Source organism: Kogia breviceps, chromosome 1 (assembly GCF_026419965.1).
Source record: "Kogia breviceps isolate mKogBre1 chromosome 1, mKogBre1 haplotype 1, whole genome shotgun sequence".
Lineage (NCBI taxonomy): Eukaryota > Metazoa > Chordata > Mammalia > Artiodactyla > Physeteridae > Kogia > Kogia breviceps.
The window spans coordinates 72976645-72995488 of record NC_081310.1 but is presented as its reverse complement, the minus strand read 5'-3'; the positions used below and the strand labels follow the sequence as shown (position 1 = coordinate 72995488).

The 18844-nt window shown below is 33.8% G+C and overlaps 1 protein-coding gene across 2 annotated transcripts in view; it reads right to left on the bottom strand.

Annotated features, from left to right (window-relative positions):
* MAN1A2 (mannosidase alpha class 1A member 2) overlaps window positions 1-18844 on the bottom strand; it is a 166346-nt gene that overhangs the window by 58568 nt on the left and 88934 nt on the right. For both annotated transcript variants that reach the window (XM_059041343.2, XM_067034046.1), the window contains exons 6-7: window positions 7233-7327; window positions 755-878 (exon numbers count right to left, since the gene is read on the bottom strand). In XM_059041343.2, coding sequence (XP_058897326.1) covers window positions 755-878; window positions 7233-7327 — 219 coding nt within the window. The remainder of the gene's footprint in view (window positions 1-754; window positions 879-7232; window positions 7328-18844) is intronic.

Genomic DNA, 18844 nt, shown 5'->3' with positions numbered 1-18844 from the left:
CCCACCCAACATGTTTTTCTTCAGGAATATTTTGAATGTTTCTCTTCTATTTAAATGCTAGAAGTGTACAGTCAAGTTCCATTAAAAAAAAAAGGCATTGGGGAATTGATTGGCATTGAACTGATGCTATAGATCAATCTGGAGATGACTGAAATTTTTATGATATTGTTTTCCTATACATGAACATAATACATCTCTCGATTTATTTAGGTCATCTTTAATGTCACTTAATAGTTTTGAACTTTGTTTATCTTTTGTTAGATTTGTGGGAAACTTATACTTTTATCCTACCACATAAGATATGTTTTTATAAATGATACTTTCTTGCCTGCTGTAGCTGGTACAGAGAAATTCTGATTTTTAATATTTATATGACCTTTTATTTAAAATATAAATTAAGCTCTTATTTCTAATAATTTATATGTAGATTATCTTAATATTTTAGGTAATCATCTAATCTGTGAACAGTTACTGTTTTCTTTCTTCCTTTTCAATTCTTCTTTACCATTTTGTTCATTTTGTTTGTCTCATCTTGCCATGCTGACTAGGAACTTCAGCACAACGCTAAACAGAGATAGTAATGGAATTTTAAAAAAACTTACTAGTGGCTATATCTTCTCAAATAACAGTAAATATTTTAAATATGTTCTAAATAGAAGGGACATTTCTTTACATAATTTTTTAAAGGCAAACATTTCCTAAGCATTAATCAAATCTTTGGGGTATAACAAAGAAAGAAGGCAAGAAAACTAACCTTTTTGTAGTAAATCGGGTTTCCTGTCAAGTAGCTGAGGTGGACAAACTCCATATGTAGTGTACCAAATTCAGCAAGAATGCTGCTACCTGCAGATGCCCAGCCCCAGTTTCGCCCTACTCCACTGAATGAAAGAAAAGGTAAAAGGAGACAGGATTGGGAAAAAAATGAAACATTTTTTTAACGAATACATAAATTTTAAATATATCTCTTAGAAATTATCTCAAACAATAGATTACTTATATCTAAAATTTTATTATTTTAAAATTATTGTTAATAGAATATCCACATGTTCTAAAAATCAAAACAATGTACACATTAATGTACACATTAAATATATTTCACCCCATTCTCATCTCTCTTCCCCTTACAGGCCCCCAATATAATCATTCATTAGCTTATGTATAAGTACAGAAATTTCTATGCATATATAAGCAATCCAAATATATATTCTTATTTTCCTCCTTTCTTAAACACAACATAGCAAAGTATACTTACTGCTCTGTATGCCAGATTTTACTATTAAGATGTACCTCAGTAGGCGTTCCATATCAGTTCATAAACAACTTTCTCATTTTATTTTTTTAATAGATGCACAGAATTCCATGACATTAATGATTTTCAATTGAAATGTCTCACACCAGAGGCATATGAAAATGTGTGAGAGCATTTGAGTCGTTTCAAACCTTGAAAGTGCAACTTACAGTTATTGTGCAGGGGCCAAAGATGTAACATGACAGTATCCTGATAAAGAAATATCCTGCCTCAAATGCTCATAGTGCCTGTATGAAAACTACTATGTTATATGAATAGACATAACTTATTTAATCAATCCTCTATAGTGGTCCTTTGACAAATTTCTAATATTTTGCTATTATGAAAACTTTTATAGTGAATAATCTTGTGTACATTTCATTTGTGCAGATATATGTCTAGGGTATCTTCTTACTTTTTTTTCTGTTTTTTCAGCCTGCCTGATAAATTTTTATTGGAAGCCAAACTATATAAATGAAAAAGTGTAGACTTTTTGGATGTTATCTTCTTTCTCAGAAGGTTAAGTTTCCTCTCAAACATAAGTTGAGTATAGGCAGATGACCTTGGTTTTAGGCTTTGTTAAAGGTAGTCTATTTCAGTTTTACCTCTCGCTCTAGGAAGTGGCCCTCTGGGATCTCAGCTGAAAGCCTGGGGTGTTTATCAAGGGCCCTTCACCTTGGCAGCTTTAAACACTAACCTCTGTCTCCCCAGTATCAAGTACTTGTTAAACTTTCCCCTTTATATCTACTTGTATACTGGCAATTCAATTTGATATGTTTTATTTATGTGTTGAGAAAACATTAAAATAGATATCAGGCTATGTCACTACCTTGCTGAAAGTTCATTAATTTTTTGGTGCTATTTTTGTATTGTTTTTGAAATTATGATAGGCGAATGCCAGTAACATTTTTTTGAAGCTAGACATGAGAATCAAGGAAGAAATATGGATACAGTAATTATGTAGGACAGTCATTCATTTCGCAAATATTAAGTGCCTAGTATTATCTGGGATATATAGTAGTGAACCTGACATATAACATTCCTGTTCCCATAATAAGTAAGACCATTTTAATAGTGATAATTGTTATGAAGAAAATTAAATAGAGTGGTAGAATACTGAGTACTAGTGATGGAAAATGAGTTCGAAGACTTTATGTATAATGTTCAAAGAGTTTCTAAAATGACACAATTTAAACTGAGACCTGAATGATGAGAAGGAGCTAGTGATGAACAGATATGAAAGAAGAGAATTCCCAGCAGAGGAAATAGCAAACGCAATGGCCCTGAGGAAAAAGTTGGCTAGTGTGGCTGGAGCTCAGGAAGGGGAAGTGAATGATACAGAATGATGTTAGAAAGCTAGGTAAAATCCAGACTGTGCAGAAATTCTGTAGGCTATGGTGAAATTTAAAGTTTTTTTTATTTTAAGTATGATGGAACATCATGGAGAATTTTAAGGAATGTAACATAATATTTAAAGAATAAAGCATACCATTTAGAAAGATTACCTAGGCGTCAGCATGGTGAATGGATTATAGCAAAGTCAAGTATAAACACAAAATCCCATTTCCATGTAAAAACTTCTGTCCCAAAGTCCCAAATGAAAGTTTCATTCATAGTGCATTTAAACATCTCAAAATACTAAATTCTAAACAAGGTTTTTCACTTTTTATTTTACAGACAGCCTCACAGGGCCCTCCACCTTGGCAGGCTTAAATTAAACACTAACCTCTGTCTCGCCAGTGCCATGTAGCTGTTAAATTAGCTTCCAAATGCTGTTATCTAGTTTTTTTGAGTCCCCGTGCATGTACAGGTATAGAATCAGCCAACAATTTGAGGAAAATTTGTACATAAATTTTGGGGCTTTTCCTCTGCAATTCCTTCCTGTCTTGAGACACTTGTCCCTCATATCTCAGCCATTCTGGCAGCTCCAAGACCTGACCATAGTCTTCTTTGCCCTAAATGACCACTACCTTATGCCTGACTTCAATTGCCCTGCACCATAATTTAGAATATGCCTTCGAGGGTAAAGCCTGTGTTTCTACGGAGATGACCTTCTCTTAGGATCACAGCCCCTTGGGTCCTCCCTTAGTTAGTTGCTCTCTAATCCCTTCAAACCATCTTGCTGACCTTTTATGACTGTTTTCAGTGGGAGAGTTAACCTGATATAAGCTATTCCATGGCTGGAACTGGAAGTCTAGATTAATTATTCAAGTAGCAGAGTTCACAGGTTATTCCTACTAGAACTCTAAACCATTCTCTAAGGTCTTTTCTACTTTTAGGAGTAAGTAAAAAATATAAATCTTTCTCTCATAGAAGGATTGATGTTATTGGTTTTAGACCTTTTAGCACTAGCTGACTTTTTAAACTCTGTATCACCTAGATAAATATTAAATTAGGTAAGTCAAATGACAAGTATGGAATAATTATGAGCTTTTTTAGACACAAGAACCATATCTTAGAATTACCACTAAAGTGTAAGCAGAATAGAGTAATGCATGATTTGGTAGAGGAGCTGAAATAGATGTAGAAGATAAGGATACTAATCTTAACTACTGATGTAGCACATAGGCTCCTAGTCCTGCCATTAATTAACTGTAGGACCTTGAGCAAGATATTTGCCTTCTCTGACCCAGGAGTCCCACTCCTGGGCATATACCTAGAGAAAACCATAATTCCAAAAGATACATGCACCCCAGTGTTCACTGCAGCACTATTTACAATAACCAGGACATGGGAGCAACCTAAATGTCCATCAACAGAGGAATGGATAAAGAAGATGTGGTACATATATATATACAATGTAATATTACTCAGCCTTAAAAAGGAATGAGATTGTGCCGTTGGCAGAGACATGGATAGACCTAGAGACTGTCATACAGAGTGAAGTCAGAAAGAGAAAAACAAATATCATATATTAACGCACATATGTGGAATTGAGAAAAATGAACCTATTTGCAAAGCAGAAACAGAGACACAGATGTAGAGAACAAATGTATGGACACCAAGTGGGGGAGGGTAGGATGGACTGGGAGATTGGGATTGACATGTGTACACTACTATGTATGAAGTAAATGGCTGGTGAGTACCTACTGTATAGCACAGGGGAAGAAAAAAAAAGAAGGTACCAAGTTTGCAGGACATATATCAAGTTAACCTTAAAAATGCATTCCAATATACATTAGGTGCAGACAAATACTGTTTGATTCCACTTATATGAGGTACCTAGAAAAGTCAAATTCATAGAGTCAGAAAGTATACTAGTAGATATCAGGGGCCAGTGGTGGGGATTGGGGAGGGGGAATGGGGAGTTAGTGTTTAAGAGGGACAGAGTTTCAGTTTAGGAAGGTGAAGAATTCGGGAGATGGATGATAAGAGTTGTACAACAATGTGTGCCACTGAACTATACAGTTAAATATGGTTTAAATAGTTATGTTTTTTATTATGTGACTTTTACCACAAAAAAAAAAAAGATATTTGCTTTCTGTGAGACTCAGTTTCCTTATCCATAATGTGAGAATTCATGATACCTAGTTCACATGGTTGTTAGGAAATTAAATGACATTTAAGATTGTGAAAACACCTCACAAAGAGCCTAGTAAGAATAGAATCTAATGAGTTTTTGAATAATTTTATTCTAAGTTATTTTAACAGTTTATCTTGAGAAAAAAACTTCCTCAATCTGCTAAAGGCAATTGATTAAAAAATCTACAGCCAACATCATATTTGATGATTTTTTTTAAAAAGCAGTATTATAAAAACATTTTATGGAAATCCAGAAGACTATAAAATATAGGTGAAGACAATCTTTTTAACCAAGATTGAAAACCCCGAAGTTATAGAGGATATATTTGAATATATAAACATCTAAAACTTAGGAATGAAAAATTATTATAAATAAAGATAACAAACAAGTAGTAGAACAGGGAAGAAAGAAATAATTCTATAATCTACAAGGCTCTTTTATAAACTAACTAGAAAAAGACAAACAATCCAATCAACACTAGGAACAGACAATTCACAAAAAACAAATTTTGATGTTCAACAAATTTATAAAAAGATGCTCAAATTCACTAAGCAGAAAATACAAATAAAAATAACAATAGTAACACTTTATAGCCATCAATCTCTTGAAAATTAAACACAACATACACTTGTAGACATTTTGGTACTCTCACACATTGGTGATGGAAATATGATGACCTACAGCCTTTTGGAAAACATCTGGGGAGTAACTACTAAATTTAAAAATACATATATGCTTTGATCCAGCAATTCCACACTTGGGAATCTATCCCACAAAGATAAAAGAGACATATGTATGACCTTTGATACAGCAATCATATTCCTAAGAATCATTTTCAGAGAAAATTCCCCACTAAACAAAGACACATATAACAGGATGCTATTGTAACAATGTTTATGGTAGCAAAATAATGGAAATAAACAAATACCACTGATATGGAATGATTAAACAAATTATGGTATAACCTATATATTATAATATATCCTATATTCCACTATGTAGGCATCACAAAGATTGATTGAAAGTTCTGTGGCATGACCTGGAAGAGTATTTCTATGAGATTTCGTTGAGTGAGAAAAATAAGAAGTAGAAAAGCAAGTATCCAAACAAACCATAAAAAATGTTAAAAGCTCCACCAGTATCTATGTTTGTGCTCTGTATGCTATATATCATATTGTAGGAGATAAATAATGTTAGATTATTAACTTGAGTTGGCTTTCAGACAGCAAGATTGGAAGAAAGTCTGTTTGTGAGACACATGTAGAACTCAATCAAAAACAAAAACCTTTAAAAAATAGGTAAATAATTACATCTGTGATCTATAAACCCAAGTAAAATATGTATGTGTATGAATATATACAAAGAAACAACATGAAAATTAAACTTATGTTCAAGACATGGTCCTTGAAAGCCCTTCTATTTTCATCTCAATCTAAGTTTGAAGTACTGCAATGCTGGAGTTTTCGGTTATTTTCTATATAGACAAATAATAATAATAATAATAATATCCTGCAGTCTTTCTTCCTCTCAGACTTAAATCGTAAGCTAATTAAGTTAAAATTCTTATTATCTAAGAAAGTTATGTGATATCACTCTGACAATGCTACTGAAGGAAACATCAGAAAATCTATCATGAAACTAAGGACAGAGAACAGGTATGTGACCACATCCTTTTGTGGAGGTTGGTCTGGAACTCTAGCTAGCTTTTTCCTAACAAACAGGGAGTTTACATTATATATATTGCATGACATCAAAGAATAGTAAAGTTAGATGTCATGTTCAGTATTAAATACTGATTTCTCAGCGAAAATTAAAACTTTATAAAGTTCTCCATTAAAAATAAATGACTAAAATAGATTAGTTTTCCCAAATAAAGCTGTCACAGAATCATGCCTCACTTTGAACTTCAACAGTGTAAATATTGTAAAAAGGACCCTACAGTCAACGTCAGGAATTATGTCTTCCCTTATCATCAGTAAGACGTTCAGCAATAGGAAGCCCTGATTTTAAGGTATACTGTGTTCCATTTTGACTTAGAAAAAGATCAACACGTCGTGTACATAAAACAAAAGAGGGAAAGCACTTTGAATCCATTACAGCACTAAATGGAAATGAAAAAGAAAATCATAAAGAAACAACTATTTTGTAAGAGACAGAAATCTAGACTTAGAGAAACAAGCAGTAGAAACTGGAATATGGTTATGGCAAGTAAACTGTTTCAAAGTAAAGAACATATTTTAAAAGTCAGACAATGTTTTAAAGAAATATGCTTCTGGACATATGAAGAGAAAAACAGTTTAAGTCTTAAAAAGTATGGTGGGGGCTGATCATTAGAAATTTCTAATACCTTTTTAAAGGGTCAAAAAATCAGTTAATCTAATTTATTTAGAACAGGAATAACCACATAAAAATAGAATTTACCTTTTCAGATTCACCATTGCCCAAGGAATCCCCGTAGGTGTGTTAAAGGCAGGAAGGAGTTTCTCAGCCAATTGGACTGCTTTAATCTTGAATATCTGAGATAAAAACATGAACATTCATAAATTATGAAATTACTGTTGTCAATAATATTTCCTGGTCACTTATAGGATGCACACCACAATGTAGTGGATACATGAAAGTATGAGGGAAAAAAATGGCATCTCTTTTGGTACCACAGAGCATATAGCAATCAGAGAAAATGCTTGTAAAGTGGATGGATACTGAGGAAAAAGCTACCCAATCGTGAAATGGCCAGAAACTGCAATTAATTGAAAGGGAAGGACATGGTTTTGGTGTTGATATTATCTGTATTTTCAACTGGCAAAAAAGTCTGAGAGAAAACACTAGGCTATGAAATCTTCATCCATGGTATACAAGCTTAGTTCAAATATTAAAACAAAAGAAAGAGATGCAACCCAATATGGATAAATGCCCTTGAATTACTATAAGCTTGTTAATATCTCAACATTCTCCATTAAGGTTCAGCCACATTTATTAAAAGGAAAGAAAATGTTTATGGTCACATTCCAAGTTTATTTTATGAGTTATAAATGCTTCACCCCTTGGTCCCAGCTGCTGCTGTTTTTGGTACATAAAACAATAAATTGCCTAAATATCAATGGCTCTCAAACTTTCAAAACCATGTACTATAACCAAGACATATATAATAAGATTTCTAATATTCTTAGCATATACCAACAAATTTGTGTACCTCATTTTGGAGACTACTGACTTATAGACTCAAAACTGAGATTAGGTCATAATATCCTACTAGGAAAAGTGGCATGTTCTTCTATATGCCCCAAATCTATCCTCTCTCAAATTAATTTCAAATTCATTGGACATTTAAGGTTCCATCTTTTCATTGAAGTCAAGTATTTTTGTTAAAATATTATTATATTTTTCAAATAAGTAAGTAGTTGAAAGCCAGGACTAGATCAAAGTTCTAAGTTGACATTATATTAACAAAGCATACCAACATTATTGGGGGTATAAATTAGACAGGAGTATGTGCAAGTAGACAAAGCAATATGACGTTAAGATGTTTTGCAAGGTTCCTTAAATAAGGAAAAACTCAGCAGAACTTTTAATTAGATATTCTCATATATCTACAATTTACCATTTCCTTGAATACTTACGTTAACACAAAAATACCAGTGAAAAATGTAACAATTTAAGGTAAAAGTTTTAATAATTTTCTCATACTCATTCCATTAATTCAGAAAAGCAAATGGAAAACTCAGTTCTCTCTGTATTAACATTTATGTTAGTAAAGAGAAATTACATTATACAGTAAAGAGTATTGCTTCTTTACCTCATGCTTTACCATGAGGACAAAGGGATTAAGTTCTTATCTAAGAACTAATATTAATGCTATGTACTTGTTAATCACATATTTTTGTATCATATATTTTACATATAAAACTAATATTCAAAATGGTAAATTAACTTATAAACATAAGCTTTCTCTAAATAGAAAGCATTCTCATTTCACTTCCAGAAGTAATTAGCGACACATTTTCTAATTTTCAACTTCCTATGTCAGTTAACATATATAGTAACCAATTATAGTACACGACCCAAAAAGAAAACACCACCCTCATGTCATTGAGAAAAAATTCCTTATATAGAATTCTTAATTTATTCAGGAATATACAAAACCTTTAATGATAAATATACCACAGCCTTACACTCCTTATTTGCAGAAACATAGTTTGGCAGACAACAGCAGTAGCTAATTTAAAACAAATTAGTTAGTATGCAATGCAGGCAAATAATATAAAATCCAAAAAGTATCAAAGTAAAACATAAGTCCTTTTTCAAGTCCTATCTCTTGACCACACAGTTCCTTCTATTGATACAATGCAAATAGCTATCGATTTCTCAAATATCTAGTAAATATTTTGTGCTAAATCAGTTTTATGGTATACATGGCTCCTAGCATGTCACATCAAATCCTCATTTTCCATTTCTCAGAAATAGAAATTCTATTACAGTTTATACACACATGTCTTTGTCTGTCTTTCAAACACAGAATATCATATACTCTATGCTCAATTTGCTTCTTTCATTTATTGTACCTTGGAGATGTTTCCAAATCATTCCACATCCTTCTCTTTAGTGGCTACAGAATTTCCCCTGTATAGATCATACTGTAATTTATTTAGTCAGTCTCCTATTGCTAGACATATGTTTCCAAACTATGTGACTCTGTATGATAAATTCCAAGAGTGGAATTACTGAATCTATGGGTACATTTATTTGTAATTTTAATAGTTAATGTCAATTTGTTCTCTACACATTTCACAAATTTCTATTTCTACCAGAATTTGTGACCAGCTGTTTCCCTGTATTTTTGTTAACATAAAAGTTGTCAAACTTTTGATTGCTGCTAATCTGATAATTGAAAAAGGATACTCCATTGTCATTTTTATTTTCATTTTTAAAATTATGAATGTGGTAGATACTCAACACTCACTCAAATCTTTCAAGCATACCTTCATACATTGCAGAGGAAGGATAACTATACATAACATTTCCCAGACTCCACTCCAGCTAAAGTTCGAGAAAAGGCCTAGGCATTGCTGAGTATACATAAATATGCAATATTTGGAAGGAAGAAGTAAATAATCTGAAGCAGTGATCTTTCAAGCACGGTGGTGACAGTGTCTGAATCTTCTGTGGTAGCTCTGACAGAAGTTCCAGTGACTGGTGCCTAGCTTCAAAGATAACATGTGGGCAACAGAGGGAATGGAGCTGGATCATACCATGAAAGCCACATGGCATGCTTGAGCATTTCTCCTGCCTGCATGTTTCCAAGCAATGTAACAAAAATATCTGATTTTATGGCCCTCACAACGATTCTGTTAGCTGGTCAGTACCTTCTTATAAATCACTAGATAAAACATTGTTTTCTGCAACTAGGACTCTTGACTAATAAGATGATGAAAGTGAACCAATTATTTACACATGTAAATAATTTAAGAGCTTCAACAACACTTAAATGAAGATTTCCAAAACATTTATTTATAGAAAAAAAACTTTTATATATTCATTGTCCATGATGTAAAATCTTCCAGTTATTTTTACCAGAACAAATTGTAAGTAATGGAACTATCCTAAAACTGGTCCTAGGTTTAGAAAAATTAGAACTAGAAGAATTACCTAGGTCTGGAAGAATTGGAAGAAATGGGAATAAACAGGTGAAACATGGCAAGACTATGAAGAGCTTTAAAACATAAGCAATGAAACTTACGGTAACACAACAGATAACACAGAAGCACTGTGGATTCTTGAGGAGGGAAGTGATATTAGAATCCACGTACACTTTTAGTTGCTCTTTTTTAATTGGAGTATTTACTAAAGTAATAATCTGTTTTCAACCTAGTAGAGTTAGAATGTAAAATAGAAGTGAAGAGTTCATAACACTCAAATGACTTCCCATCTCATTCAGAGTAAAAGCCACAGCTCGTTAAAAGGCTACAAAACATTTTTTTTTTCCAAATAAATCTATTACTTCTGTGGCCTCACTCCCTTTCTCCCTGCTCCAGTAACCTTCTTCAGCCCCACTAACCTCTTTTGTTATTCTCTGAGAATGCCAGTTATGCTTTTTCTTCACTAACTTTAACTTTCATTTGCTGTTCCTTTCAACTAAATGCTCTTATAAACAAAATCCTCAAGGCTCTCTCATATCTCCTGCAGCTCTTTACACAAATGTTATGTTCACATGCACTCCCTGATCATCCTATTTGAAATTAAAAACCCCTTATCCCCTTCCATGCTTTATTTTTCTCCTGAGCACTTATTACCAACAGTGTATATATGTGTATGTAAGTGTGTGTATACACACACTCTCTCTCCCATATATACCTTGTTTATTGTCTTTTAGCCTCACAGCAGAATGTAAGCCATGGTTGAACAGGAATTTTTTTCTTGTATTCAGAATCTGTTGTACTCTTAGTACCTAAAAGAGTGCCTAGTGTATTCAACATGCTCAACAAGTGTTGAATGAATTAATTTAAGAAGCCAAAGTGTACTCAATTTAAAGTAAACAAGTAAATTATCTTCTCTCCTCCATACCAACCCCATCTCCCTGAGATATTCAATGTTAATATATAAAAGTTTTAAGGACTCTTTACAATATTCTACAAAAATGTTGGGTTAATGATGATGATAATGATGATAATGGCAAGCATATACATTAATCCATTTAATCCCCACAACAACCCAATGAGGTAAGTATTATTGTTACTCCCATTTTACAGGGTTGAAACTGAGGTATAAAACAGAGAAGTTAACTTGCCCAAGGTCATACAGTGGTAAGTCTGAATTTAAACCCAGGTAGTGCAGCTCAAGTTCATGTACTTGCTTTACCATTTCATTATACTAGATATAAATACAGATATAGACATAGACATATTTTATACTGTGCATTATTTAATCATAATTTTATAGTCAATAATTCTTTAAAATGTTTTATAAATTTATTGCACAACTCTGTCCTCCCTCTTGAATGATCATTTGGCTAATATAAAATTCTGCACTGGCAGTTATTTTATCTCAGCAGTATAAAGATATTATTCCAATGTCTTCTGGCTTCTATTGCTGTGGAGAACTCTGCTGTTAGCTGTCATTCTTTTGTAAGTAATCAGCCCTTTTTCTTTGGTAGCTTTTAGTATTTCCTCCTTATTCTTGATATTTTTTTCAAGTATTGATTCTCTATTATTTATTCCATTAAACTCATCTGAGACTCCTAATAAACATTAATATTTCTCAATCTATTTTATATCTCTCAACTCTTTTTCTTATTCTCCCTTTGGCTCTCTATACTGCATTCTAGATGAATTTTCATTATCACCATGAACAGGGGCACCCTTAAAGGCTAGACAGGTGTTCCTTAGGACCAGGTGAGGGATACTACAAAACTGCTGGTTAACACAGAGGTAGAAACACATCTCCCACTCATAATGAGCCTGCAAACAATATTTCATAACTCATGATGAAATCTTAGATTTTATTCTACTTGCTAACAAGTTAGCCTGCCACAGTTTCATGAATATTGGCAGAAGACAGAAGACTATTGTGTCAGAGATAAAAAGACTACATTATTCATGGCAAAGTAGCAGCCAAAGCTTCAAGTTTACTTCCATTGGTCGTACACGTCCCACCCTTACCCCCACCTAAGTCGCAGAGAGATGACCCAAAGGGCCCATGATGGATTCCTGCACATACAGTGGGTTGCCTTACAGAAGAACACTGAGTTTGGAGAATCTCTTTCATACTAAATGAATGCAAGCCTATTTGTCCAGGGTAAGACATTAATTCAGCCCTGTAAGCATAAGCCTGATGACCTGGGAAAAGAGCAGTCAGGGGCTTATATTCTTGGTATTTCCAGCAAAAGTGTGCAGAGATGCTCAGGCCCCATAGTGGATGGCTTTCCTGAACCTTCCACATCAGCAGTAACAGAAGCACCTTCCTGTAGCAGCAGCTGAATCCACTTTGTAGTTTTTCCAACACTTGCAGAACCAGCTTCATCACCCTCAATCCTTACTCCAAAGACACCTGCCAGCACATTTTCATCAGAGGTCTGAGTTTCAGCTATGTAGAGTCCTTCCTCTGAAGTTTCGAAGTTTCAGTAATTAAAACCCCTTGCCCATATTCCCTCAGCCATGGTTGCTTCCTGTAGGAGCCACCTCCATGATACCTTAGAGTATTCTTTTTAATCTAGCACTTTCCTAGTTAACTTTATACCCAGTTAATAACTCTTTATATGAAATTCTCTCTGTTCAAATAACTGGCATGGTTTCTGTCTCTTATAAATCAAATCCATATTTTCTTGTTACCTATTAAATAATAAATAATCCATATTTTCTTATTACCTATTATTAAATATTTGCTTATTTAAAACAGGAAAAGGAAAAAAATTTAAATCACACCAGTTCCTCTATTCTGAATCAAATACTATTAAATATTTTGATATATTACCATCCTCTTTTTTTCTGTACAAACACAATTTTTAAGTAATTGCATTTTTATTCTTTCATTTCCTGCTACTAACATAGTATCATACCTTTCCAATTGTTACAAAACTGCCTAATTTACTATATCCATTTCCTCTCCTACCACTCACTACTCCACCTATTTCAACCTAGTTTCTGCTCCCATCATTTTACTTAAAGGGATCTTGCTAAGGATTACCCACACATTTGAGCAAAGAGCATTTTCAGACATTATTAACCAGTTCCTCCTTAAAATACTTCCCTTGTATTCAATAATACTACAATCTCCCTGCCTCCTTCATTGACTCATCCTCCTCATACTTGATCTTTAATGTTGTGCTTCTTGAGGGTTGATTCTAGGTCTCCTCTTCCTTTTCTAAATTGTCTCCCTGAGCAAGTTCATGTGTGCCTGTTTTCAATTATCAGCAAAGCAAATGACTCCCAAATTTATATCACCAGTCAACACCTTTCTGGTGAGTACCAGATCCATTATATATGTCTACTACTTATTTCTACTTAAATATAGCAAAATCCCCTCAAATTCAAAACACCTGAAACAAACTGATGAGATTCCCCTCCCAATCCAGTATTCTTAAAGTTTTCAATATCTAGTAACTGCCCCACCATCAGTCTAGTACCAAAACCCAGAAAACGGGAGGCAGGACCAACTCCTCCTTCTGCCTCATTTCCCCCTGCAAAATATCACCCAATCCTTTTGAATTTATCTTCCTTGATATCATTTATCTCTCTCATCTCTACAACCCATCTTAGTCCAAGTTGCTATTATTATTTGCCCCAAATACTGCAATGGCTAACTGACTGGATGAATGGAAACACACACACACACACACACACACACACACAAGCTATTGGTCTATAACTTGCTTTTGTAACTAAATATATCAAGCCTATGTTTACTGGTTGAAATATATCAAACTTATGTTCATAGTTGTACAGTATTCTATAGTAGTAGATGTATCAATTTATTCAACCATGCCCCCAGATGAATATTCAGGTCTTTGCAAACACTGGCCTACTACATGTTTTCAAACATTGGATAATATAAACACTAATGCAATGAAAAAAATCCTTGAGTATACCTTATGTATCCACGTTGTTACTTTTAGATAATACATTCCTAGAAGTGGGTTAATGGGTCATAGAATTTTAAATTTTAAACGTTTACTTGACACAAGCTAAATCATTTTCCAAAAAGTTTGTATTGTTTGTATTCTCTCCAACAGCATACCAAACATTTGTTAAAATTTAAATGTATTTAATTAGATACTATACATTTAAAGTGGGTACATTTTATTGTATATAAATTAACTTCATTCAATAGAGTTGCTTAAAATAAACAAACTTTGAACTTTTATGTTCTTTACCAGGCAGAGAATGTGGAAGGGTGAGAGTCTATTTCAGGCAGAAAATTATGGTATAGCTTGATAAACATAGGGAAATAAAACAAAGTGGTGTAAATACACAGTTTCATGCATGCGAATTTGGGGCTTCTCCTCTGTGGCTCCCTCCTGTCCTGGATTTTACCCCTAAATCTCTAGCACCTGTGGTAGCCCTGAACTCTGTCTTCTGACATGATTTTAAACAGGATTTTTTTACCTTCTCTTTCTGATATTTCACTGTTAGTGTAAAGAAATACAATAGATTTCTGTATATTAATCTTGTATCCTGCTGCCTTGCTGAATTCATTTATTAGTTCTAATAGATTTTGTGTGGATACTTTAGGGTTCTCTATAGAGTATCATGTCACCTGCATATAATGACAATTTTACCTCTTTCCTTCCAATTTGGATACCTTGTGTTTCTTTTTCTTGTCTGACTGCTGTGGCTAGGACTTCCAATACTATGTTGAATAGAAGTGGTGAGAGTGGGCATCCTTGTCTTGTTCCAGCATTTAGCAGGAAGGCTTTCAGCTTTTTGCCATTGAGTATTATGTTGACTGTGGCTTTGTCATAAATGGCTTTTATTATGTTGAGATATGTTCCCTCTATACTCATTTTGGTGAGAGTTTTTATCATGAATGGATATTGAATTTTATCAAATGCTTCTTCTGCATCTACTGGTATGATCATGTGGTAAACTCTAACTTCTGATCAAACCAGTAATCATAATCATAATCAACTGTGAATTTGTATTAGTACTGTGACTTTAAACATGTATGAATGTATACAAATGTGTAGATGAACTCACACATTTAAGATGAAATGTTGGAGAGTATATTTAAAATGGTATCTAGGTCAGCAAGGCTTCGTGGAATGTTTTATCCAATTACCAACACATCTACAGAAAATGCAGAGGTCAAATTTTCATGGAAAATTGCAGTAACTTCTGAAGCAAAAATAAAATGAAAATTAGTGCAATAAGGACAATAATGGCTAATATTTAAGTCAGGAAAAATTAACACTGTAACATTTCTCTTTTTTTATTCAGAACTTTAGGGCAAAAAAGGGAAACTCTATTTGCCTTAGAAAATACCCCTGGGACTTGCCTGGTAGCGCAGTGGATAGGAATCTGCCTGCCAATGCAGGGGACGCGGGTTCAATCCCTGGTCCAGGAGGATCCCACATGCCACAGAGCAACTAAGCCTGTGCACCACAACTACTGAGCCTACACGCCACAACTACTGAAGCCCACATGCCTAGAGCCCATGCTCCACAACAAGAGAAGCCACTGCAATGAGATGGCCGCGCACCGCAACAAAGAGTAGCTCCCGCTCGTCACAACTAGAAAAAGCCCATGCAGAGCAATGAAGACCCAACGCAGCCAAAAGTAAAAAAGAAAATATCCCTTAACTTATTCAGAAACGATCTTACCTACAGGCAATGAAGTATACAATTGTGTTTTAGTAAAGAAAAAGTTTGCTGTTGTTGTTTCTTTTATTTTGTGTTTATATTCTGTGAAATGTATTAAACTGCACATAACGATTTCTCTATTTTATGACAGATTTCAGATGCATTTATCCACATAAATTACATTGTTATCTTACTCAGGAAGGGATGCCACTTTGATAACCATTAAAAAATGAGAAAATACTCATTTTAAAATACTCATATTAAAAAACCTTTATAATATTTTCTCAGAACAAGGCTATTTATTTTAAATATTCACATTTATAATATTAATAAATCACAGGACAGAGGAACACTTTGTTAGGATGGCATATAATGAATGCATATAAAATGTTCTTTATTCTAGTTACACTCTATCTAAATATAAGAAAGGCGTTTTGCCATGTTATAAATTATAGTTAATCTTCTGTCTTATGTGAGACATAGGAATTTATTGGCGATCCAGTATTAGAATAATCTTATATTCAGTGTTTTATTTATTTTTAGCAGATTTCAGGGATTTATTTTTTGTTTCCTGGAATACATATGGATCAGAGCTTTCAATGTAAAATGATCAAGTAGAAAAGTAAAATGGTCAGTGAAATCTGACTGTATGATACAGTCAGAAAAGTAAAACGTTCTCTCTGCTTTTTAGTAGAGTAGACTCTATCCTAAGAATTAACTTATCCATTTTTAAATAAGTAGAAGGATTTACCACACAGGAAAAAAGTCAAAGGAAGAGGAAAAAAAAGTAAAGTAGTATCTATTGAGTCAGGTGATATCGTTAGGCACCTTCACATAATTTAATCCCCCCAACAACTCTCAGGTGAACCCTCTCGTTTTTTATAAATGAGGAAACTTAAATTACAGAAGATAAAAAGCTTGACAAATATTTTTATGAAACGGAGGCAGAATAGAGACTCAAACCTCTAGCTCCAAAGTACCTGTGCTTCCCTTCACTTCAAAATGTTTCTTCCTGAAGTCTGAGGAGTTAAAACTGCAAAAATGGAAATACTGGTAACATTGTATACTTTTTCAGCATTTCAGGGTTTTCCAATGACAAGAGCAACCAAAATTTCAACATTTTGCTTCAACCTTCAGATAAGGAGCCTAATGAAATGGCAGACGCTGACACTTCTCTTTCATAAGCTGTTCATAGGTAATTTTGAATCATATACTTTTTGGTATGCAAATTAGTCAACTACACACAAACAATTTAGTATTTCCTCTACATAGTCAGACAGGCATGAAAGTAAGAAAAAAAAACTCTATCTCAAAGACATCATATAATGTTTAACCTGGTAAATATGAAAAAGCATGGAGTAGCAAGTAACAGCAGTTCATGGCTGGGAAAGGAACAGGGTGTAGAGGCAGACCCTCTCTGAGGCACAGGCATACAGGGAATGCCTAAAGTGGACAGTAGAGCAAGAGCATTAAGAAAAACTTGCCTGCAAAACAGGGCGCCACTCTAATTACAAGGTAGTGTTAGAGGAATTTGAAGCCAGTGGTACTTTGTAGGTAACTTTAGCAATAAAAAACCCAAACCTGGTTCAACTCAGACTAACTGACTCAGCTCCTAATACTAATAGCACAGTCATGCTATTCCAGGCATAAGTATTATTAAACTCAGTCTTCACTGTCCCATCCATACATGATATTTTGCATTAAATAAAAAATTATTAAATACTTAAGAAAGCAAGAAAAATTAATCCACTTTCTAGAGACAAAGCAAGTGACAAATCAGGCTTAATGAGGTTGAAATAATCACAAAGAATTTTAAATGACTATAATTACTATGTTAAAAGACCTAGTGGATATGGTGGAAAACATACATGAAGACGAGGAATTTTAGCAGAGAAATGAAAACTGTAAAGGTCAAATGAAGTATTAGAAATAAAAACTTTAAAAATCAAGGTAAAACAGAGATGCAAAATGCCTTCAATAATGATCCAGCAATCCCACTACTGGGCATATACCCTGAGAAAACTGTAATTCAAAAAGACACATGCACGCCAATGTTCACTGCAGCACTATTTACAATAGCCAGGTCATGGAAGCAACCTAAATAAATGTCCATCGACAGATGAATGGATAAAGAAGATGTAGTACATATATAAAATGGAATATTACTCAGCCATAAAAAAGAATGAAATTGGGTTATTTGTAGAGATGAGGATGGACCGAGAGACTGTCATACAGAGTGAAGTAAGTCAGAAAGAGAAAAACAAATATCGTATATTGACGCATATATGGAATCTAGAAAAATGGTAAAAATGAACCTGTTTGCAAGGCAGAAATAGAGACACAGACGTTGAGAACAAACATATGGACACCAAGACGGGAATGGGGGGGTGGTATGAATTGGGAGATTAGGATTGACATATATACACTACTATGTATAAAATAGATAACTAATGAGAACCTGCTGTATAGCACAGGGAACTCTACTCAATGCTCTGTGGTGACCTAAATGGGAAGAAAATCCAAAAAAGAGGGGATATATGTATACATATAGCTAATTCACTTTGCTGTACAGCAGAAACTAACATAACACTGTAAAGCAATTATACCCCAATTTTTAAAAAGCCTTCAATAGGCTTAAAAGTAGATCACATACATTAAAAGATATAACATGTGATACCACCTGAAAGAAAGTCAGATTGACTATAACAGTATCAGACAAACTAAAGAACAGACAATATGAACA